The following is a 23,823-nucleotide window of genomic DNA, read 5'->3' as shown; positions in this document are numbered from 1 at the left end:
TTCATTTCTCTTACAAGTTGATTATTACTGAGCATCTTTTCTTGTGCTTAGGGACCACTTGTATATATGCTTTGTGGAAATATATATTCAGTTCTGTTGCTCATTTTTGAACCAGCTTGTTTTAATGTTGTTGAATTTCAGGACTGTGCTCCATGTCCTGGATATATGATTTACAAATGTTTTCTCCCATTCTATGGGGTATCTTTTTATTCTGTTTATATTCTGGGAATATAGCCAAAATAATTTAAAACAGTGTCTTGAAAGGATATTTGTACTTCCATGTCCATAGCAGCATCATTCATAATACTGAGTCACAGAAACAATCTGAGTGCCCACGGAAGGATGAATGAGAAGCAGAATGTGGTAAGTACATCCAAAGAAACACTAACTTTAAAAAGAAAAGAAATGATGACAAATGCCGGAACAAGGGCGAACCTTGAGGACATTAAGCTAAGTGAAATAAATCAATCGCAAAAAGATGAATGACGCACGATTCTGCTCATGGGAGTTACTTAGAACAAGTTACCAGAGACAGAACGAAGAATGGTGGATGGTGTTCATGAGGGTGCGTGTAAGAGGGCCATGTGGAGTTACTGTTTAATGGATTTAGAGGTTCAGTTGTTCAGGACGAAAAGAGAACCGGAGATGGATGGATGTGATGTTGTTAGTGGTGGTCGTACAGTCATGCGAATGGACTTCCTTCCACTGAGCTGTGCACTAGAAGAAGAGTTAAACATGGTAAACTTCTATGTGTTCTTTACAGTAATAAAAAAATGTCTTATTGTAAATAAGAAAATGGAAAGCAACAAGGTCACCCGTCTGTACACGAAGACATGAAAGTTCTTTTCCGCTTAATGATCTTGACTTTCTATGTGTGAACTCCTGTACTGACGGGGGAAACATGTGTCTAGCCTTTCACTTAGTCTCCATAAACCACAGGCTTTTCTAAGAAACAAAAGTATACAATACTGCATAAATACATCATTTTGATTGTTCTTACAGAATCATGATTGTAATTTTTGGTTGCCTGACAGTTAATTATACATAATACTTAAATACTAACACAACACATGTGTGCATCTATTATTAGCTTGCGATTTAGAATCAGGTGGTTTTTCAAGGCATAAAGATGTATACAACAGAAAACTTGACTTCCAAATTGTTAGTGTTTGTGTGTGTTTTGACCTGATATTAAAGTAGAAATCAAGCAGTCGATACGGTTTAAATAGGTCATTAGGTGCTACTAAATAAACGTCGTGTGAATTTCTGTTTTCTTACAACAGTAACTCATCCGTTGATTCAGAAAGGTATGACATGAAACAATATCACCAGAAACTTCTCCAGCAAATGGCCAAAAATGCTTTGTAATGCTTATGTTACTCGTAAATGCATTTTAAATGTCTAACTTTTGGAAAGTACGGGCAACATGTGCAGAAAGTAGTGCTGCAAGTGTGGTGGGCTGTGTGGACCCAGTGACTCTCTAGCTCCCCTCCCACCTTCCTGACCAGGGCTGGGAACCCAGGGGTTTGAGCCCACGAGCCGCCTCCGCCGGTCCACTCCAACGGCCATCGCGGTGGCCAGGCCGGCCACACAATGCTGTCTCTCTTGCTGTTCCTCGCAGGCCTGGGCCAGCTGACCTCCGCAGACCAGAGTAAGTGAACCGCCTGCAGGACAGGACGGCGCCCTGCCGGATGTCGGCCTTAGGGGTCCAGAGCTCAGGCCAGGCTGAGGAGGAGCCTGTCTGCAGGCAGGGGTGCAAGGGCTCAGCGCGGAGCTGGCACAGCCGCCCCTCACTTACCTGACCCCGCATGGGAGGGCGCGCTCAGGGAGCGGGAAGGAGGAGCCAGGAGGTCGGGAACCTCCAGCCCTCACTTCTGCAGAAGGCTGAGCTCAGCAGGCCCCAGCTGTCTCTGGACAGCGGTGGGGATTCGCCCTCTCCTAGCAGAGCCTCTTCCTGGGAGTGGGCAGAGTACGGGCTGTGTGTGTGTGTGTGTGTGTGTGTGTGTGTGTGTGTTGAAGTCGGGAGTTTAGAGTGGCCAGAGATGCGAGACAAGTGGAGAAAGGAGGCGCTGTGCATGGGAGAACGCTCAGTGACTCTCCTCCTCGCAGGGTCTGAAACACCACTTCTGCAAATCACAGTGCCACGGAGGGCAGACGCAAACACCAGTGATGTCAGTGATCCAGAATCTCATGTAAGTTAGAAATCGTCTGGTTTAAAGGTAGGGCTGTTTGATTTTTACTGTGCTACCTGGTCCTAATCAACTCAGACATAGCCCTTGATGCGATTTTGTGCTGTAATTGTGCTGAAGACTTGTTTGTTCTGTGTGAGGGCAAGTGTTTGAGTGCTTTTTAAAAATTTCTCTACTGGAGTATGACATCTATGTATCTATATATATGTGTGTGTGTGTGTGTGTGTATATATATATATAAATATTTTTTGAGAGGTTTTTGCTGTAGGGTGCATGTGCTCACCAGAAAGAGACAGACTTTTGACTTAAGGAGAAATTCAGTATCTTATTTACACTTACAATCCGAAAGGTTTTTGAATTCATAAATTACTAAATAGCTTATAATTTTGAATTCTTAAATTACTAAATAGCTTATAAAATTTCACAAGTGTAATGTAAATATTTTAGACAGAATTCAAGTCTTTTTCAGATAATAGATAAATTAACTAATTTCAGTGATGTCTTTTTATGAGAATTATATATTTAATTTATTATTATTATTATTATTAGTAGTAGTAGTAGTAGTAGTAGTGTTTTTAAATTTGATCAGTTAGAGAGAGAGTGAGAAAATAAGCCACCATGTCTGATACTTGAACTGCAGTCACCCATGTGGGAGTCCAGTGCCTTAACCACCACACCACCTGCAGGTCCTGAAGGAATTTTTATTGTTGAATCAATACTGAGATTAATTGATTGTTGAAGCATCACCCACCAAATTATATTTATCAGTAATGACAAAACTCCATTAAATTTAGCCTTCTACATAAATGTAGGCTGTCCCCAAAAATTGTGTCTTCGTAGAAGTGACCCTTTTCAGTTTGGGCAGTTCTCAGAGGACAGGGGAGTGAGCACTGTGTGTAGGTACCACTACTGAAAACTGGAGCGGGGCAATACCTTTAAATAGGGAATCTGTTGAATTGTTACTTGAGCTTCAATTTACTTATTTTATTTATTTTTTTTCTTTTTTTTGAAGAGGTTTTTGCTATAGGGCATGTGCGCTCGCCAGAAAGGCAGAGAGAGACAGAGAGACAGAAAGTGAGAAATCACCCCCCTGGGGGTGATGGCCACACCGCAATCCCTTCTCCTCCATTCTCCTCTCGGGATCTTGGGCACGCATGCACACACGCTCGGCGTGAGTTTAAGCTGCCTGGTCCAGGACTCAAACTGCGGTGGACTATGTGGAAGTCCATGACATAGCCATTACACTAACTGCTGGTCCCCTTATTTTGAGAATTGCAAAGTAGAGAGAAGATAACTAAAATTCAAGTTTATTCAAGGATTATTCAGCATTTTTAAATATAACTTCCAGTTTAAATTAAAATCTTATTTTTTTATTTTTTGAGAGGTTTTTGCTACATAGGGTGCGTGCGCTCGCCAGACAGAGAGAGGCATAGAGACAGAAAGCGAGAAATCACCCCCAGGGGGGATGGTCATGCCGCAATCCCTTCTCCTCCATTCTCCTCTCGGGCGGGATCTTGGGCACACACGCTTACGCGTCCGGTGTGAGTTTTAAGCCACCGGGTCCGGGACACGAACCGTGGTCGACTACGTGGTAATCCAGTGACATAGCCATTACGCTAACTGCTGGTTCCCAGTATTCTAAATTTTGAAACAAAGAATCCTTGATGTACTTTAGCTATGATTAACTTAGTCAGACAGTTCAACTTTTATACATGTGGAATATGATCTATCTTTATAGAAAAGAGGACATACAGAAAAGGAGGATGTACATTTTTAAAAATCAAGGTTTTTTACTTCCAAGAAGTTGGAATTTCTAACAAATACTTTTTCTCTAAACGCTTTGCTGCAGATTACTTATTTGATCAATATTCAAGGGAAAACCTACACTCTTCTCCTTCAAAAACAGTAAGTAGCCACCTTTTTTTTTCTTTTAATTTTTTTGTTATAGAGTATGTGCACTGGCCAGAAACAGAGAGAGAGAGAGAGAGAGAGAAATATCCCCCTGAGGGTGTGGCCACATAGCAATCCCATCTCCTCCATTCTTTTGAGAATTTGGGCATGCATGCATGTGTGCCTGGTGTAATTGTCAAGCCTCTAGGTCTAGGACTTGAACTGTGGTTGACAATGTGGGAGTCCAGAGCCTTAACCACCAAGCCACCTGCTGCCCATCCTCCACCATTCTTTTTTATACACAGTTGTTTTTAGTGTGTTAATTTTTTATAATCACTATCATATAATAAGCTTTGAGAGACCACAAATACTTTATTTTTTAACATGTATATCTTCTGATTTATGTTAGATTTAAAATCTTCAATATAATATAAATTTAATGATGTGATTGTAACGCATCTCTGTTAAATGGAAATTAAATATAACCGATTTACTCAAGTGCAACAATGACGGGTATAATTTTTATTTGTCCATGTTTAAATTTTTGTATCTGCACACAGTATTTAAAATATTCAAATATTTTAAACATTTTACTTGATAATAGGAATGTTAAAGCAAAATTAAAATGGATACCAGGCCTGGAAAATTTCTAAGAAACAAACCAAGTTTAGAAACAGTCCTAACCTGAGGGGAGGCTGGCAGGTGGGGCATAGTAGTTAAGGTGCTGGACTCCCACCTGGCCGAGTCTTGGACCTGGCAACTTGTTTTCTTACTTTCCATCTCTCTCTGTCTCTCTGCTTTTCTCTGGTAAAATTAAAACATAAATAATAATAACAAATAAAATAAATAAATTAATTAATTTTAAAAAATCCTAACCCTGATTAAATTACCTATTTAAGGGGAACACTGAAATAAAAGGATCACAAACACCTCAGAAATAATGGGATGCAGGACCAGCAGATGGCATAATGGTAATGTTGCTGGACTCCCATGTAGTCACCCATGGTTTGAGTCCTGGACCCGGTAGCTTAAAAGCCATGCTGGGTACATGTGTGTGCATACCCAAACTCCTCAGAGGAAACTGAAGGAGAAGGGATTGCAGTGTGGCCATCTCCACTTTGATCCGTTCTTTCAGGAATACCGCATAATTCATCATTTATAGTAACAAAGTATAAAAAGTTTTCCCATGAAAGTTGTCTGGATGCTGTAATTTGGGTTATCATCTACATAAAATGATCAAATATAGTTCTGTAAATGCCAGGCGAGTCCTTAACTTGGGATCTCTTGTACAAGACAGAAACCCATTCCAATGAGCCTCTCCTTGTATTTCAGACCCAATTATACAGAAGAACTCTGGGTTTCATTCTTAAGTAAGAACTTTCTCCTCACATTGGACCCTCTCAATCAGAAAAATCACTAGTTAATATTTCAGTAACTATTGAAAAAAAAGTTTTACTATTTTAAATTCTCTTCAAGCAATATGATCTGAAATGAGTATTTTGGCCTCAGTAGTATACTATGTACTAAAAGAATTCTTGATTCTTGAACTGCTCAATAGTGAGAAGTTTGTGTCCTAATTGATTACAAATAAATGTTTATATGTTAACAAATTAGAAATCATTGCCTCATATTTTGTTTAATTGTATTATTCTTAAAGTTATTTTTATTAAAGATATAATGAAGTGTTATTATTTGGTTGAATTAGGTCATTTTTGCACCCACGTTTTATGGTGTATTCATACAGCAAATTAGGAACATTGCATCCAGATCCTTCATCTGTAAAGGTAAGTTTTGGTTTTTGCTGAGTAGATTTACATCTTTTTTGTCTGTGAGTGGTTAAGTTGCCATTATTAGAAAGAAAACATGAGTGCTTTGTACACAGAGTTTTTGGACAAATAGCACAAACCCAAATATAATATGGCAGTTACTATAAAAGCATGTTGAATTGAAAACTGCTTTCTAAGTCTGGAAGTCAGAAATCACATATTCAAAAAGGGTGTATTTTTAGATCTATAGGTATTAGTAAGAGTTTGAGAGGAAAACATAGTTGGTAGAAGGAGCTAAGACGCTGAATAATTTTTAATTTTATTATTTTAAGTTTTTGCCACAGGGTACATGCGTGTTTCAGAAAGAGACAGAGAGAGGGATGGCCATGCTCCTTCTCTTCCATTCTCTTCTCGGGATCTTGGGCATGCACATGTGCCTGGTATGATTTTCAATCCACTGGATCTAGAGCCTGAACCATGATCGGCAATGTGGAAGTCCAGCACCTTAAACGCCACACCACCTGGTGGCCCTCCTCCCTGAACAGTTTTAATTAACGTCATACCACCTGAGCACTGGAAGAAATGTTACAAATTAGAAAGAACACATGGTAATGGTGAGAGTGTGGCTACAAAACCAGATTGTGCATATAATCTCACTAGGTTCACATATGAAATTCTGCAATTTAAATTTTATCCAAAAAAGCATTTGGGACTCAAGATATTTTGAAAATGTGAGAAAGTTTATTTTACCACGTAAAATACTTCTTTTGGTAGAACACATAATGGAGAAGGAGCAAATGAGAGCGATTGGTCAGATTCTATTGCGTTTTGGAACAGAGAAAATGAAATAAAAAATATGTTCCCTGGTACAAGATTTTCCTTCTCTGGCATAGACAAATACAAAACAAATTAAAATGCATAAGGCACCTATTTTCAGACATGTGGCAATATTTTAGGATCAGGAATTTTCTCACTGAGAGAAGGAAAGACAAAAGCTGAGTTTCACGTTGAAGTTGGTTCTGTGACTTGAGGTAGTATCTGGAAGGCACAGGGATGTAGAACCAAGTAGACCTCTCGGGGATTAGGATTCAGGGCTGCTTGGGCGCGTGTGCGTGCGTGCCCAAGATCCCGAGAAGAGAATGGAGGAGAAGGGATTGTGGCGTGACCATCCCCTCTGGGGGGTGATTTCTCACTTTCTGTCTCTCTGTCTCTCTCTGTCTGTCTGGTGAGTGCACGCGCCCTATAGCGAAAACCACTCCAAAAAAAAAAAAAATAGGAATCCAGGGCTGCTTGGGGCCAGCGGGTGGTGTAGTGGTTAAGGTTCTGGACTCCCATGTGACTGACCGTGGTTTGAGTCCTGAACCTCTGATGGCTTGAAGCTCATGCTAGGTGTGCCTGTGTGCATGCCCAAAATTCTGAGAGGAGAATGAAGAAGAAAGATTTGTGGCATGACCATCCCCTCAGAGGGTGATTTCTCACTGTCTCTCACTATCTCCCTGTCTCTCTGGCCAGAGTACGTGCCCTAGCCACTGAAGGGGTGTAAAGGAAATGGAAGAGCTAAAGGTCCACTATACAGAGATGTTGGAATTTTATCCCACGAAAACATAAATAATAATAACAAATAAAATAAATAAATTAATTAATTTTAAAAAATCCTAACCCTGATTAAATTACCTATTTAAGGGGAACACTGAAATAAAAGGATCACAAACACCTCAGAAATAATGGGATGCAGGACCAGCAGATGGCATAATGGTAATGTTGCTGGACTCCCATGTAGTCACCCATGGTTTGAGTCCTGGACCCGGTAGCTTAAAAGCCATGCTGGGTACATGTGTGTGCATACCCAAACTCCTCAGAGGAAACTGAAGGAGAAGGGATTGCAGTGTGGCCATCTCCACTTTGATCCGTTCTTTCAGGAATACCGCATAATTCATCATTTATAGTAACAAAGTATAAAAAGTTTTCCCATGAAAGTTGTCTGGATGCTGTAATTTGGGTTATCATCTACATAAAATGATCAAATATAGTTCTGTAAATGCCAGGCGAGTCCTTAACTTGGGATCTCTTGTACAAGACAGAAACCCATTCCAATGAGCCTCTCCTTGTATTTCAGACCCAATTATACAGAAGAACTCTGGGTTTCATTCTTAAGTAAGAACTTTCTCCTCACATTGGACCCTCTCAATCAGAAAAATCACTAGTTAATATTTCAGTAACTATTGAAAAAAAAGTTTTACTATTTTAAATTCTCTTCAAGCAATATGATCTGAAATGAGTATTTTGGCCTCAGTAGTATACTATGTACTAAAAGAATTCTTGATTCTTGAACTGCTCAATAGTGAGAAGTTTGTGTCCTAATTGATTACAAATAAATGTTTATATGTTAACAAATTAGAAATCATTGCCTCATATTTTGTTTAATTGTATTATTCTTAAAGTTATTTTTATTAAAGATATAATGAAGTGTTATTATTTGGTTGAATTAGGTCATTTTTGCACCCACGTTTTATGGTGTATTCATACAGCAAATTAGGAACATTGCATCCAGATCCTTCATCTGTAAAGGTAAGTTTTGGTTTTTGCTGAGTAGATTTACATCTTTTTTGTCTGTGAGTGGTTAAGTTGCCATTATTAGAAAGAAAACATGAGTGCTTTGTACACAGAGTTTTTGGACAAATAGCACAAACCCAAATATAATATGGCAGTTACTATAAAAGCATGTTGAATTGAAAACTGCTTTCTAAGTCTGGAAGTCAGAAATCACATATTCAAAAAGGGTGTATTTTTAGATCTATAGGTATTAGTAAGAGTTTGAGAGGAAAACATAGTTGGTAGAAGGAGCTAAGACGCTGAATAATTTTTAATTTTATTATTTTAAGTTTTTGCCACAGGGTACATGCGTGTTTCAGAAAGAGACAGAGAGAGGGATGGCCATGCTCCTTCTCTTCCATTCTCTTCTCGGGATCTTGGGCATGCACATGTGCCTGGTATGATTTTCAATCCACTGGATCTAGAGCCTGAACCATGATCGGCAATGTGGAAGTCCAGCACCTTAAACGCCACACCACCTGGTGGCCCTCCTCCCTGAACAGTTTTAATTAACGTCATACCACCTGAGCACTGGAAGAAATGTTACAAATTAGAAAGAACACATGGTAATGGTGAGAGTGTGGCTACAAAACCAGATTGTGCATATAATCTCACTAGGTTCACATATGAAATTCTGCAATTTAAATTTTATCCAAAAAAGCATTTGGGACTCAAGATATTTTGAAAATGTGAGAAAGTTTATTTTACCACGTAAAATACTTCTTTTGGTAGAACACATAATGGAGAAGGAGCAAATGAGAGCGATTGGTCAGATTCTATTGCGTTTTGGAACAGAGAAAATGAAATAAAAAATATGTTCCCTGGTACAAGATTTTCCTTCTCTGGCATAGACAAATACAAAACAAATTAAAATGCATAAGGCACCTATTTTCAGACATGTGGCAATATTTTAGGATCAGGAATTTTCTCACTGAGAGAAGGAAAGACAAAAGCTGAGTTTCACGTTGAAGTTGGTTCTGTGACTTGAGGTAGTATCTGGAAGGCACAGGGATGTAGAACCAAGTAGACCTCTCGGGGATTAGGATTCAGGGCTGCTTGGGCGCGTGTGCGTGCGTGCCCAAGATCCCGAGAAGAGAATGGAGGAGAAGGGATTGTGGCGTGACCATCCCCTCTGGGGGGTGATTTCTCACTTTCTGTCTCTCTGTCTCTCTCTGTCTGTCTGGTGAGTGCACGCGCCCTATAGCGAAAACCTCTCCAAAAAAAAAAAAAAAAAGGAATTCAGGGCTGCTTGGGGCCAGCGGGTGGTGTAGTGGTTAAGGTTCTGGACTCCCATGTGACTGACCGTGGTTTGAGTCCTGAACCTCTGATGGCTTGAAGCTCATGCTAGGTGTGCCTGTGTGCATGCCCAAAATTCTGAGAGGAGAATGAAGAAGAAAGATTTGTGGCATGACCATCCCCTCAGAGGGTGATTTCTCACTGTCTCTCACTATCTCCCTGTCTCTCTGGCCAGAGTACGTGCCCTATAGCAAATCATATCTTTCAAAAAAAAAAAAGTGGGGGCACAGAAGCAGTTGAGATTTACACAACTCAGTACTATAGCTAAAGGAGAGTTATCAGATGCATGCCTTTTTTTCCCCCTCCTATTTTTTCTTTTTTTCTGGGTTGTTCTGTGTCTGACTATAAATTAACTTGTATGTGCTGGGAAAGACTCTACTGAAGGGGTGTAAAGGAAATGGAAGAGCTAAAGGTCCACTATACAGAGATGTTGGAATTTTATCCCACGTAGGGTAGCATTACCCTGCTAAGATCCCAGGATCATCTTTTCCCATGTACTGAGTGCATGTCCAGGAGCTGCTGGGTGTGGATTTCTCTCTGCTGCTGGGTAGAGCTTTGGGGCTTGGGTTGCCTTCTACCTTTTCACGAAGAGCTTGTGGCTACATGACCTGCCGGCACCAAGACAGGTGAAGGTGGCTGCTTCTGTTGCTTTGCATGGCACAAGGTATGGTATGGATCTCCTCACCTGGAGAGCAGTCTCCTTGATGGTGTGGGCAGATCAGACACTGCTGTCACTATGTGTCAGGTGTGGTATGGATTGGCCCAGTTGGCCTGTGCTTGTAGTAGATGTGGCCTTCACCTGAGAGTGGATGTGGCCTGCCGCTATTAGTGAGTGGAGGTGGGGGTGGAGGTTCTGACTAGCTTTGAGAAAAAGCAATGATCACTGGTGGAGATTTATGTAAGGGATCTAATAACATTTCACCATCCATGGAAGAGAACATGATGGCACTAAACTTTTCATAATGTTGGATTAATGAAGGGGCAAGATCGTGTCTAGTGATCAGTAGAGTCTGAAGGGAGGAAGGGGGAATACACTAAAGAACCTGAGAAATACTAACCCTGTGTAAGTGAGTAGGGAGGAGAGTTTGAAATAAGGATGGCCAGTTATCTCTCAGGTGATACATTAAAGAAATATCCAGAGGAGTCAGTGGTTAAGGTGCAGGACTCCCACATGGCTGACCATGGTTCGAGTCCTGGACCCAGTGGCATGAAACTCACACTGGGCATGTGTGAGTGTGTGCCCAAAATTCCAGGAGAATGAAGGAGAAGGAATAGTGGCATGGCCATCCCCACTGGTGAGTGATTTCTTGCTTTCTCTTTCTGTTTCTCTAGCAAGTGCACGTGCCCGATAGCAAAAATCCCTCTCTTAAAAAAACAAAAAAGAAAGCAACAATAAAAAACAGCCAAATCACGATGATGAATGTCAATTAAGATACTATTGGGTGAGCTAGAGAAAAAAAATGTAGTAGTATTTACAGCTGTAGTCAAATGATTGCTGTTAGTGACATCAAATTCGTAGTTAAAGATGATCCACTCAGGAAATATGGCTGGCGGAATGAAAGATGCAGATAAGAGAATTGTTTCTCAAACATTTAGAATTTTAGCAAATTTGGGAAGGGAATAACAGTCATAATGATATTTAGGTAGAAAAGTATTTAGAGGAAGAGAGAGAAGGACATTAACTATCTAGTGAAGAATAGAGTAATGGATGCATCGGAATGTTTGGTAATATCTAGGAAGTAAGGGTGAAATAGAGCTTTATTTATAAGTTGTTGATGGCTACATCTCCCTATATTCCTCTGTAGGGTCATTGCTTTTATCTAGGATCTGCCGCGGAGATTCCCCAATCCGCCGTGACACTAAACACCTGCCGTGGCCTCAGGTATTGGCACAGTCCTGTGAAGCACACTGATACTTTGTGTAAACACTCATCTTTTGGAAACTTTGTGAAGTGTAAAGACAAAAAAGTACACATATTAATTGTGTTTCCTCTCATACACTTTATTTACCTCCTCCTTTTCTTTTTCTACTGTCTTCTATTCCCTTTGTCATTATCTAACACTGACAGATAAACGATTTATACAGAAAAAGCTCCCCATAGCATGAAAAGTACCCATATTTCTTGAACAAACTACAGCCATGAATACTCCTAAATGCAGTGATAGAGAGAGAGTGGGTATCAAAATGGGTTTGAAAGGTAAGCCAAATTAGGTGGGATAATTAGATACTAGATAATGAGCAAATATGTAAGCTTTTATTTAGTTAGTTTTGATTTACACTTCTCAGTGGGAAATCTTTATTAACATCTTTTTTTGTATTTAAATATTTAGGGGCTTATTACAGTTAAACGACATCAGTTACAGAATTGAACCACTGGAATCGTCAGCCACATATGAGCATGTGCTGTATCAATCTGTTAATAACAAAGTTGGTTATTCCTTCTTACCAGAAAATTACCCTACCACCCAAAATGTAAATCAGGCCTATAAGATTCTTGTGAAATCAGAGGTGAGTAATCTCCTTTGGGTCTTCATACGTTTGTTAAATTTACACTGAAATTTTGAGATTTAAATACATTTGGAAAGAAAATTTTAACTGGCATGCAGTCTATTAAAACTTCTGTTGCAGAGTATTTGTTTAAAATGTTTGATACTTATTGTGATAATTAATATTTTAAAATTTAATAGAGATACACCTAGCTTTAAAATCATCAAAGTTCTCGGAACATGTTTCCCTAATTGCAAGGACTTTTATACATACATACAAGGGGACTTCAAGAGTTCATGGAAAAATGGAATTAAAGTATGAGTTTAGAGATCCAGCCAGTGGCTGTGGTAAAATGTGATCTCTGAGACTGACCCACATGGGAAGGTTTCTGGTTTGAGTCCAGAGATCAAAGCCTTCTTATTCATTTCTAAAATTTTACTTGGAATCCCACCTCTAAGTGGTAACTCATCTTCTTATTTTACTATTATCTGTATCTGTTATGTGTCTATCCACCAATCTATCTATCATCTACGTATCTACCTGTGTGAGTGTGTTATGAAAGCTACGATGTAAGAATTTTAAGAATTTTTATGGAATTCATGTTCTCTAATTTACAGAAAAATTCAGACATTACACTAGTGAATAGAACTATGAAAATACAAGTCATTATGGATAAAGCCATGGTATGTGTTACTGATATATTTCGTTATTTTTTGCTTTGTATTTAAATTCAGGGGAGTACAAGTAAGTAACTACACTTGTTTTCAAAACAGATATATTTTAATCACCTTGTTTAAAATATGTGTCTCTGAGACCAGGAAGTAACACAGTGGCTAGGTTGCTGGACTCCTACATGACTGACCGTGGTTTAAGTCCCAGACCTGGTGGCTTGAAACTCACACCAGGCATGTGTTCATGTATGCCCCAAATCCCCCTGGAGGATGATTTCTTTCTTCCTGTCTGTCTCTCCAGTGAGCGCACATGCCCTACAGAAAAATCTCTCTCTTAAAAAAAAAATAGTGTCTCTATACAATAGGATATAAAGAAATGACAGTTGCCTTTGTATTGACAGAGGGGAACTATTTATATATTGATTTCTAAATCAGTCAAAAATTCGTGTAAATACTGTTTAACTTTGTATGGAAAAGCCTCTACCACATATAATCTAATAGTAGCTAGTTGCAGATACATTTAGATCTACCCAAAAGTTGGATGAACACTTCCTTAAATCTGTTTCTATCGTTTTTTCCCCCCAAAGTTTTTGCCATAGGGCATGTGTGCTTGCCTGAGAGATATAGAGAGATAGTGAAAAGGAAGGTGAGAAATCACCTCTCAGACAGAATGGCCATGCCATAATCCCTTCTCCTTCATTTTCCTCCTGGGATTCACATGCATGTGCCTGGTGTGAGTTTCAAGCCACTGGGCCCAGGGCTTGAACTGTGGTTGGCCATGTGAGGGTCCAGCGCCTTAACCACCATGCTACCTGCTGGTCAATCTATTTTTCTTTTAATGCAAGCCATTTCATTAATTACTCAATTAGATATCCTTATCATTAAGTATTACTGTTGAAAAGATTGCTTTATCATTTTTAACTATCTAATTTTCCTGGAGGAAGTTCTGCATTTTAAAAATGCGAAGAATCATTCAGAATTTAAAGTGGAGTCATTTTTGCCAATTCTGAATATTTGAGCCACGGTAGGACATGAAGGAAGCATTTTCTTACACTACCATGTCCAATAACAAGAACTGTTATTTAAAGAACTCTGCTAGAATCATAACATTGCACAAATATTTATAAGTCCTTATGTTTTAGGATTTTTTAAATTGAGTTTTAATACAGTGGAATGTTATTGTCTTTGTTCTTATTAGTGTTTGACTTGTTAATATCTTGTGATTACTGACATACTTGTATTTTTTTCCATCATCATATTTATGGATTTGTTTTTAAATTTTCATCTGTTGAGCCTTAGGAGGCATCATCTTTACTCACACACACATGCCACATTGTGTGTGTACATTGTGGTTTATTGGGGAAGTTCCCATACAGAGAAGAAGAAAAATGAGTCTCTAAGAAGCTTGACCTCAAAGAGTTGGGAGGACAACATCAGTTCTCTCGATATCAGAAAGGAACTCTGTACATTGCATTGTCTTTTTTGTCAAGAGTCTTCAGCATATTTTCTGGGGATTATTGAAGATCCTAAACTGCCAGTTTTTATGTTTTCAGCAAAAACTTAGAAATGGGTGTGCACATAATTAGAAATAATATTTTACAAAAAATATGACTCTTATGTCCTTGAATGAGGATATATCCTTGGTATTATTTATGGTATCATGGTACTCAGCCTCTGGGTCTAGAAAACACATCGTGTATTGGGGGTGAATACCTGGCTTCTTAATTTCCATATCAGTAAAGAAGATAACCACAAGTAACTCATTTTAGTGTTACTCATTAATTTATGCAATCTCTGGGCTTATGCTTGAAAGTTATTAGGGTGGTCCAAAAGTAACTATGGTTTTTCCATGGTTAAAATCTGCCTTTTGATATTGGATACATTCTTAAATAAATGTGGTTATGTTATGCATCATTCTAATGGGCATTTCCTGATTATTTGCTAAGGACTTATCACTTGCTGTTTATCTTGAATTTATTTTAGACTATAGAAATGATATTAGATTAAAAAATAAGTTAGAGAAATTTTCTTTTTTTTTTTCTCTTTTATTTTTTGGAGAGGTTTTTGCTATAGGGCGAGTGCACTTGCCAGAAAGACAGAGAGAGACAGACAGAAAGCAAGAAATCACCCCCAGGGGGGATGGTCACATCACAATCCGTTCTCCTCCATTGTCCTCTTGGGATCTTGGCACTTATGCACATGCTCCCAGTGTGAGTTTAAGCCACCGGGTCCGGGACTCGAACCGCAGTTGACTACATGGGAGTCCAGCAACATAGCCATTATGCTAACTGCTGGTCCTGAGAAATTTTCTTATTCCAGTTCAAAATGGGTCAAAAAGCAGCAGACACAACTTGCAACAACAATGCACGTGGCCTAGGAACTGCTGACAATGTGCAGTGTGGTGGTGGTTCCAGAGTGTTGCAGAGGAGATGAGCACCTTGAAGATGAGGAGTGTGGTGGCTGACCACCGGAAGTTGACATCAAGCAGTTGAGAGCACTCACAGAAGCCGATCCTCTTACGGCTACAAGAGAAGTTGCTGAAGAACTCAGCATCGACCATTCTATGGTTGTTCAGCGTTTGAAGGAAATTGGAAAGGTGAAAAAAACTTGATAAGTAGGTGCACCATAAGCTGACTGAAAGTAAAAAAAAAAAAAAAAATTAAAGTGTCATCTTCTCCTATTCTACGTAACAACAAAGAATCATTTCTCAATTCAGTTGTGATGGTGACGAAAAGTGAATTCTTTACGTAACCAGTGATGACCAACTCATGGTTACAAAGCACTTTCCAAAGCCAAACCTGCACCAAAAAATGATCATGGGCACTGTTTGATGATGTGCTGCCGGTCTGATTCACTACGGCTTTCTGAATCCAGGGGAAGCCATGACATCTGAGAAGTGTGCCCAGCAAATCAATGAGTTGCACCCAAAACGGCAATGCCTGCAGCCTGAATTGGTCAACTGAAGGGGCCCCGTTCTCCACAAGGCCTGACCCCACAGCACACAACCAATGCTTCAAAAGCTGATTGACTCGGGTACGAAGTTTTCCTCATCTACCATTTTTACCGGACCTCTCACCAACCGACTACCACTTCTTCAAACATCTCAACAACTTCTTGCAGGGAAAACGTTTCCACAATCAGCAGGATGCAGAAGATGACTTCCGGGAGTTAGGCGAACCTTGAAGCATGGATTTTCATGCTACAGGAATAAACAAACTTATTTCTCATTGGGAAAATATCTTAGTTGGAATGGTTCCTATTTTGGTTGATAAAGATGTGTCTGAGCCTACTTAAAATGATTTAAAACTCATGGTCCAAGACCACAGTTGCTTTTGCACCTGAATAGTTAGCATTGGATCAGTCTTGATTCTACTATGCCTCTTCAATCGAGCACTGCACTACTTTAGTATTTCTATATATAGCTGAATGTATTTAAAATAAGGCAGTGAAGTCATCTTCACTAATGATTAAGAAAGAAAATTTGTCTTTCAGTTTGATTTTATGGGTTCTGAAGTGGCAGGAGCAGCTGAGAAAGTTGTCCACATCTTTGCTCTTGTCAACACTGTGAGTATTTTTGTTTCATATTTAAATAGAAACCTTCCTATTAATGCAGAAACGTTGTATGGATAGGTATTTGCATTTTTATAGAAAGTGTAGTTCTAAAATTATTTTCATCCACCAACAGATTCATATCCAAATATAATAAATTGAAAATGTGACCATTTTCTTAGCTGTGTAATGGGATCTTTAAAGTTACCTAAAGCTGCATCACATGCATCTTCTGTTTTCAGATGTTTTCCCAGCTTAAAATGACTGTTATGCTATCATCTTTGGAGCTCTGGTCAGATCAAAATAAAATTTCAACAGATGGTGAGGCTGATGATGTGCTACAAAGATTTTTGTTATGGACACAGAAATTTGCATTACAAAGGTCTCGTGATCTGACATACTTACTAATGTAAGCACTTCATTCACATTGATAGAGGGGTTATCAAATTGTTTGTGTTACCTATCAATGTTATATGCAGCATTTATTATGCATAATAATAATCGTTACAAAGATTGTATAAATACTGTGTTGGTAGAATGCAAAATATAACAATCTAATAACCATGTAATACGCTAAGTTACACTAGGCCGTTGTTCTCAGAGTGAACGGTTCACTTAAGGAAATGTAATGAAATGGAAAATGGAAAGTCTTGGGATAAACTCAGAGCCTCTCTTGTTATAAAGAAGTTCCCAGAGATGAATAATCGAGGCCTTTATTTATTTATTTATTTATTTATTGAGAGTTTTTTTTTTTTTTTGCTATAGGGCGCGTGCGCTCGCCAGACAGAGAGAGATGCTCTCACCAGACAGAGAGAGACAGAGAGACAGAAAGCGAGTAATCACCCCCTGGGGGGGGATGGTCATGCCGCAATCCCTTCTCCTCCATTCTCCTCTCGGGATCTTGGGCACGCACGCACACGCGCATGGTGTGAGTTCTAAGCCACCGGGTCCGGGATGCGAACCGCAGTCGACTACGTGAGAGTCCAGCGACATAGCCATTACGCTAACTGCTGGTTCCCTTATTTATTTTTTTTGAGAGAGATTTTTGTTGGGCCCGTGTGCTTGCCAGAGAGACAGAAAGTGAGAACCCCTCCCTCTCCGTAACCACGCCACAGTCCTTTCTCCTCCACTCTCTTTTCAGGTTTTGGACACACATGCACGCACACCTGGTGTGAGTTTCAGGCTGCTGGGTTCGGGACTCAAACCACAGTTGGTCATGTGGAAATCCAGCACCTTAACCACTACACCACCTGCTGGCCTTGAAACCATCATTTTAATATTACACAAAAACTAAATTGGCTCACAGAACAAAATAATTGCATATAATGCTGGTCACACCCCAGAACATGCAAGGAGAAAGTAAATAAGACAGACCACTGTATAATCCCTGTGGTTACTCTCTGATATTTTTTTACTGACCTAAGATGTAACTAAGACCTACTTTTATTTTTTTGTATGTGTGTCTTATAAAATTTATGTAGATCCTTGTTTTACTAATTTGATCACTTTCTATGCCAAATTTAAAAATGATTCTAGAGATGAAATGACAGTAGGAAATTCTTTTATTCTTATATTTTAAAATGTTTTAAAGTTTATTTCTTTCATGAATGAGAGAAATAGAGACAGAGATGCCACTGCAGACAGGGGCTTGATGCCAGTGATGTGTCTCCCAGCCTTCGGCCAGGATCAGATGTGGGTAGGCTCATTCCTGGCATCCTCATGGGGGTTCCCAGACTGAAACTGGAACCTTCCCAGGTGAGACCACCATGCAGAGCACTGTGTTTATAGCTGTCCAGCTGTGCTACCATTTGGCCACAAATCCTGAATTTTTCTTTGAATCCTGCTCATCTAGTGATGACAGTAGTGATCATTTTATTGGAAAGACTAAGCACTACTAAATTTTGGACTGTGTGTCATATAATGTCAAGTAACCTTTAGAAGTTACATTTATAGGAAATATAAGCAATCTCCCCAACAGGAATTGATTGGAAGCATAAGTTATGATATGTGATATTTAATTTTAAAGAAAACATCACCTTATTGATGAATCCAATTCTTAAGAGGTCATCAAGTTGCTAATTATTTACAATGCTTGTATCCACAAGAAAACTTTTATTGTTTAGGTATAGGGACCATCCTCGATACATGGGTGCAAGCTATCGTGGAAAGGCATGCGATCCAAAGTTTGCTGCAGGAATTGCTCTGGTATGCTCTCTGTTCCCCTCTGTTCATTAGTGATCTCGGGCTTTAAAAGTATTCCTTTTATTTATACCTGATTTAATCTTTGTTATTTTTTTCCTTTTGCTTTCTTGGGTTTGGTTTCTCCTTGAGGTATAACGTTCAGCTGTTGATTTCAGATGTTCTTTCTTTCTGTAATGTATGTATTTACAACTATAAACATCCTTCTTAGTACTTTGTTTTTTTCAGTATCCCACAACATTGGGTTTGTTGTATTCTCATTTTTATTGATGTCTATGCCTATTCTAATTCTCACTGTGACTTTTACATGGTCATATTGATGGATTAAGAGGGTGTTTTAAAATTCTCATATATTTGTGCACCTTCAAGGATTCTTCTGTAATTGATATCTAGTTTCCTTCCACGGGAATTGGAAAAGAAATTTTGTATTACTTCAGTATTTTAAAAATTGTTAGGGTTTATTGTACTCCCTAACAAATGATCCATACTGGAAAATGTTTCATGTACAGTTATCTAAAACACATAGGGACACTTTAAATGTATAGAGCTGAGCGAAAAAGTCAATGTGGAAAGGTGACATGCTGGGTGATTTTAACTATGTGATTTTCAGAAATAAGCAAAACTATGGAGAAAGTTAAAAGCTCATTGGTTGTAGGGGTTTGTTGAAATGCTACTCACAAGGTTTTAAACATTTTTGCTTTTAGAAAAAATATGGAACTCTCTCCTCAAATTGTTTCTGAAGTCAAAACTAATTCTAAATTAAATCCTTCAGAATCTATATGTCTTTTCCAGTGTACTCTAATGCTTCCACTTCTCAAAATGCTTTTTTTAAGTTTGTTGATTTAAATTCTATAACATTGTATAAAAGCATTAATCTTATTTCATTATATGCCAATGCCATTTGGACTAAAGATGCTATGACTCAAAAAGAACCATTGAATTTTGTTTTCCATATCTTTTAGACAATAACTAGTTTTAAATTTTAAAATTTACATTTGACATTTAGGTAGTACAGCCAGAAAAGCTTCGTGAGCTCAAAGGAGTGGAGATGTAACTTGGGAAATAATTCTGTTTTATTTGTTTATTTTTTCTCTTTAGTATACAAAGACGATGACTTTAGAGGCATTTTCCGTTGTTATGACACAGATACTTGGAATTAGTCTGGGACTGACTTACAAAGATAGCTACAACTGTTACTGTCTGGGACCCACATGTATAATGAATCCCGAAGCATTGTAAGGTGTTGTTTTTTTCAAGTGTGTCTCTTCTCTTGAGAATTGTTTGTATTATTTCTTGATAAATAACTCATTGAACTATAACTTGAGAAAAATGTTAAATATATACCAATTTAAGCTGAACATTATACCTCAAGGAGAAACCAAACCCAAGAAAGCAGAAGGAAAAAAAAAATATTGAAGAGAAATCAACATAGGACGTTGTAGAAAATGCACTTCATACTTGTATTGGTTGAAAGTCATGACGCATTTTTTGCATGGAAAAATGTGTCATGACTTTCCTGACGTCCCAATATATTCAATTTTGTTGTTCTAGGGAGTATGTAGCTGTTGATGATGATAACTTCTTTGGGGGGAGTTTACTGGAATTATGTAGAAAAAGTGAAATTATGCTCACATGAAATTGAAAAGCACAATGGGGCTAGGATATGAAGATTTGTGTGTGGGGTCCTGAAAAAAATGCATGCCATATCTTTTAGACAATAACTAGTTTTAAATTTTAAAATTTACATTTGACATTTAGGTAGTACAGCCAGAAAAGCTTCGTGAGCTCAAAGGAGTGGAGATGTAACTTGGGAAATAATTCTGTTTTATTTGTTTATTTTTTCTCTTTAGTATACAAAGACGATGACTTTAGAGGCATTTTCCGTTGTTATGACACAGATACTTGGAATTAGTCTGGGACTGACTTACAAAGATAGCTACAACTGTTACTGTCTGGGACCCACATGTATAATGAATCCCGAAGCATTGTAAGGTGTTGTTTTTTTCAAGTGTGTCTCTTCTCTTGAGAATTGTTTGTATTATTTCTTGATAAATAACTCATTGAACTATAACTTGAGAAAAATGTTAAATATATACCAATTTAAGCTGAACATTATACCTCAAGGAGAAACCAAACCCAAGAAAGCAGAAGGAAAAAAAAAATATTGAAGAGAAATCAACATAGGACGTTGTAGAAAATGCACTTCATACTTGTATTGGTTGAAAGTCATGACGCATTTTTTGCATGGAAAAATGTGTCATGACTTTCCTGACGTCCCAATATATTCAATTTTGTTGTTCTAGGGAGTATGTAGCTGTTGATGATGATAACTTCTTTGGGGGGAGTTTACTGGAATTATGTAGAAAAAGTGAAATTATGCTCACATGAAATTGAAAAGCACAATGTGGCTAGGATATGAAGATTTGTGTGTGGGGTCCTGAAAAAAATGCATGTTTGAGAGATGATGATTTTCCTACTTATTCATAGTAGTAATTAAAATTGAGAAAAAAAGATGATAAAAATTATTCATAGTATTTTGGATATCACAACATAGTATCAACTATTTAGAAAGGCCAATATGTAAGAAAAAGAGAAAAATGTAAAAAATATGGAGGGCAGTTTGTATGTGTTTGCTATGTAGTGTTCTGAATCATCTATTGAATTTTTTAAGAGATATTTTTACAATAGGGTGTATGCACCTGCCAGAGAGAGAGAGGGAGAGAAAGAAAACGAGAAATAATCCCCCAAGGAAGATGGCCATGCCACCATCCCTTCTCCATTCTCCTATTCTCCTCTTGGGATTTTGGTCATGCGCACACCTGAGCCCAGCATAAATTTCAAGTCACTGGGACTCAAACTGCAGTCGACCGAGTGGTAGTCCAGTGCCTTAAGCAGTGCAGCACCTGCCGGTCCCAGATTGAAATTGATAAGCACACATTAGTACTGTTTGTCTCAAGCTCAGCAGACAGAAGATCTAAAATGTGCAAACCATCAGCATATGGATGAGAATTAAAAACACGTACAGATAGTTACAGAGGGAAAAGAGGTGTCAAGATAAAGTTTTGAGTACTTCTCATATTCATAGGCTGAGTAATTGAGGGAAGTAATTGAGTGACATGGGGCTGGGATCAGAAAGCAAGAAAATTCTAGGACAAGAATTAAAGTGGGATGGAATCTGATCTAGAAAGGCATGTGTGTTGGAAATGAAAGCAAGGAGCCAGTCTGTGGCATGGTGAATAAGATGGCTGGATCCCATAGAGCTGAGCCCATAGTTTGAGTCCTGGACCCAGCAGCTTCAGAAACACTCAGGTCACATGTATATGCATGCCTACACCCACGAAGAGGGAGAAGTGGGAAGGAAAGGATTATGGCACAGCCACCTCTCATGGGGCGTGGAGCGTGCTTTCCCACTTCACCCTCTCTCTTTCTCTCTAAGGTGGGTGTACTTGCCCTCTGGCAAAATTTAAACAAAGGAAAACAAAACAAAGAAACAAAAACAAGAGAGAGAATGGAAGCCAAGGGCTAAAAGCTCCAGCATGATATTTTAGCTTCCCAAAATTCTATCACAAAGTAGGGAGAATGATTATAAAAACAAGTAAATAAAACCAAAAATATATAGCGCAAGTTTCTCATACTGGAACATACCCACAAGTGAGAATCCTCTGACAAAATAAGGTGGTCAGGAAGCAAGTAGCCGCTAAGATCTTTACAGACCTGGGAACTCAGATTATGGACTAATCTATGCCCGAGAAAGATGAAGCTTCACTGGGACATGACTTTCAGTAAGATCACAGCATTAAAGGAGCCAGAATTAATGCAGCTTTTGCAAAGTACTGGTGAAAGGCAAATGAAATTGTATACATTTTTAAATATAAACCTCTGTGTTTTTGGTCTCTGTCCTAAGAAATCTGTTTAGAGCAAGCACATGTGTCTCCCAGATATGATTCCTAAGTGTTCTCCACTAGATAGAACAGGCGTATTGAAGAAATGACTGCTTTTGAGGCTGAGGAAAAAAAAAAATACAAGTGAGCCTGGAACATTTTTTGTAGGAAAAAAAATGTGATGTGCTCAAAAAATAATGGAGATTTGCCAAAGTTCGAAGAGGTTCAGACTGTCAAATCTGTGACAATTTGAGTGTCAAAAATAATGGTAGTAATGGATTGTAATCCATGGAATAAATAGAAAAACACGACTCTATAGTGATGTAAATTATATGAATGAATACATGGAAAGTGTCATTAAAAATGAACTATTTATATGAAACTAAAGTATTTTCTCCAAAGAATTAATAACTGATAGGGAAAAATAAGTTAATAATGAGGACCGGCAGACATACTTTCATCAACTACTCCAAGTGACTTACCGATTATGTAGTAAGTTGAAACTGTGTGCAATGAAGTAAACTCGCAGCGCTTCTGTGATAAGTCGCTAAGATGGCGTAGCTTCAGTCTCGTGATGAGGGAGTGTTGTGTCAGCCTCTACTGAGGGACATACTAAAAAGTAATTGACCTGCAATCATAAAATGTCTCAGGGTCATAAAAACTAACAAAAACATAGCCAACTAAACTAAGGAGAAGTGAAAAGAAATGTCAAGGTCGATTCTGAGCTGGGTCCTTATAATATGCATTGCCAATATTGTGATGTCTGGGGACATCTGGATGGAATCTGAGGATGGGATGGTAGTACCGTATCATTACTTCCTGAATTTTTTGAGGGTGTCTGTTGTGGTTACCTGTGAGAATTCATTTCTATGAATGCACTCTACAAGAAAGTTATTAGGACAGCATGTTGGCATCTTACTTTTAGCCTATATTTGCATAATTTCTCCGGGTTTTAGAATGTTATGAAATGAAACAAAACCTAGTAAAGTTTTGTAAAGTACACTTGAAACTACAGTAATTTGGGCCAACCTGTGGCATGGTGGTTAAGGAAGATCCGACACGGCCAACCCCATGCTTCCAGTCCCCAGGCTTAGTAGCTTGTGAAACATGGCAGGTGCATGTACAAGGATGCCCACAATCTCCAAAGGAGAGAGAAGTGGAGGAGAAGGGATGGCAGTGTGAACATTCCCCAGAAGGGATGTTTTCCCATTTTCCCTCTTTCTGGCTAGTGCATCCACCCACTGTTAAAAAAAAAAAAAAAAAAAAAAAAAAAATAAAGAATTTTAAAATGTAACACTGGAAA

General features: G+C 38.6%; 1 protein-coding gene across 2 annotated transcripts in view; it reads left to right on the top strand.

Moving 5' to 3' along the window:
- Nucleotides 1–1,536: 1,536 nt before the first annotated feature.
- Nucleotides 1,537–23,823, top strand: part of LOC102488516 (A disintegrin and metallopeptidase domain 3-like) — a 50,658-nt gene continuing 28,371 nt past the window's right edge. For both annotated transcript variants that reach the window (XM_027766814.1, XM_027766815.1), the window contains exons 1-11: nt 1,537–1,651; nt 2,110–2,192; nt 4,039–4,094; nt 5,785–5,863; nt 11,539–11,615; nt 12,064–12,241; nt 12,838–12,903; nt 16,384–16,455; nt 16,683–16,849; nt 18,564–18,645; nt 19,738–19,874. In XM_027766814.1, coding sequence (XP_027622615.1) covers nt 1,594–1,651; nt 2,110–2,192; nt 4,039–4,094; nt 5,785–5,863; nt 11,539–11,615; nt 12,064–12,241; nt 12,838–12,903; nt 16,384–16,455; nt 16,683–16,849; nt 18,564–18,645; nt 19,738–19,874 — 1,055 coding nt within the window. In that variant the 5' untranslated portion in view covers nt 1,537–1,593. The remainder of the gene's footprint in view (nt 1,652–2,109; nt 2,193–4,038; nt 4,095–5,784; nt 5,864–11,538; nt 11,616–12,063; nt 12,242–12,837; nt 12,904–16,383; nt 16,456–16,682; nt 16,850–18,563; nt 18,646–19,737; nt 19,875–23,823) is intronic.

Source organism: Tupaia chinensis, unplaced genomic scaffold, assembly GCF_000334495.1.
Source record: "Tupaia chinensis unplaced genomic scaffold, TupChi_1.0 Scaffold143705_1, whole genome shotgun sequence".
Lineage (NCBI taxonomy): Eukaryota > Metazoa > Chordata > Mammalia > Scandentia > Tupaiidae > Tupaia > Tupaia belangeri.
The sequence above is the reverse complement of the archived record's forward strand: the minus strand, read 5'-3'. Positions and strand labels throughout refer to the sequence as shown.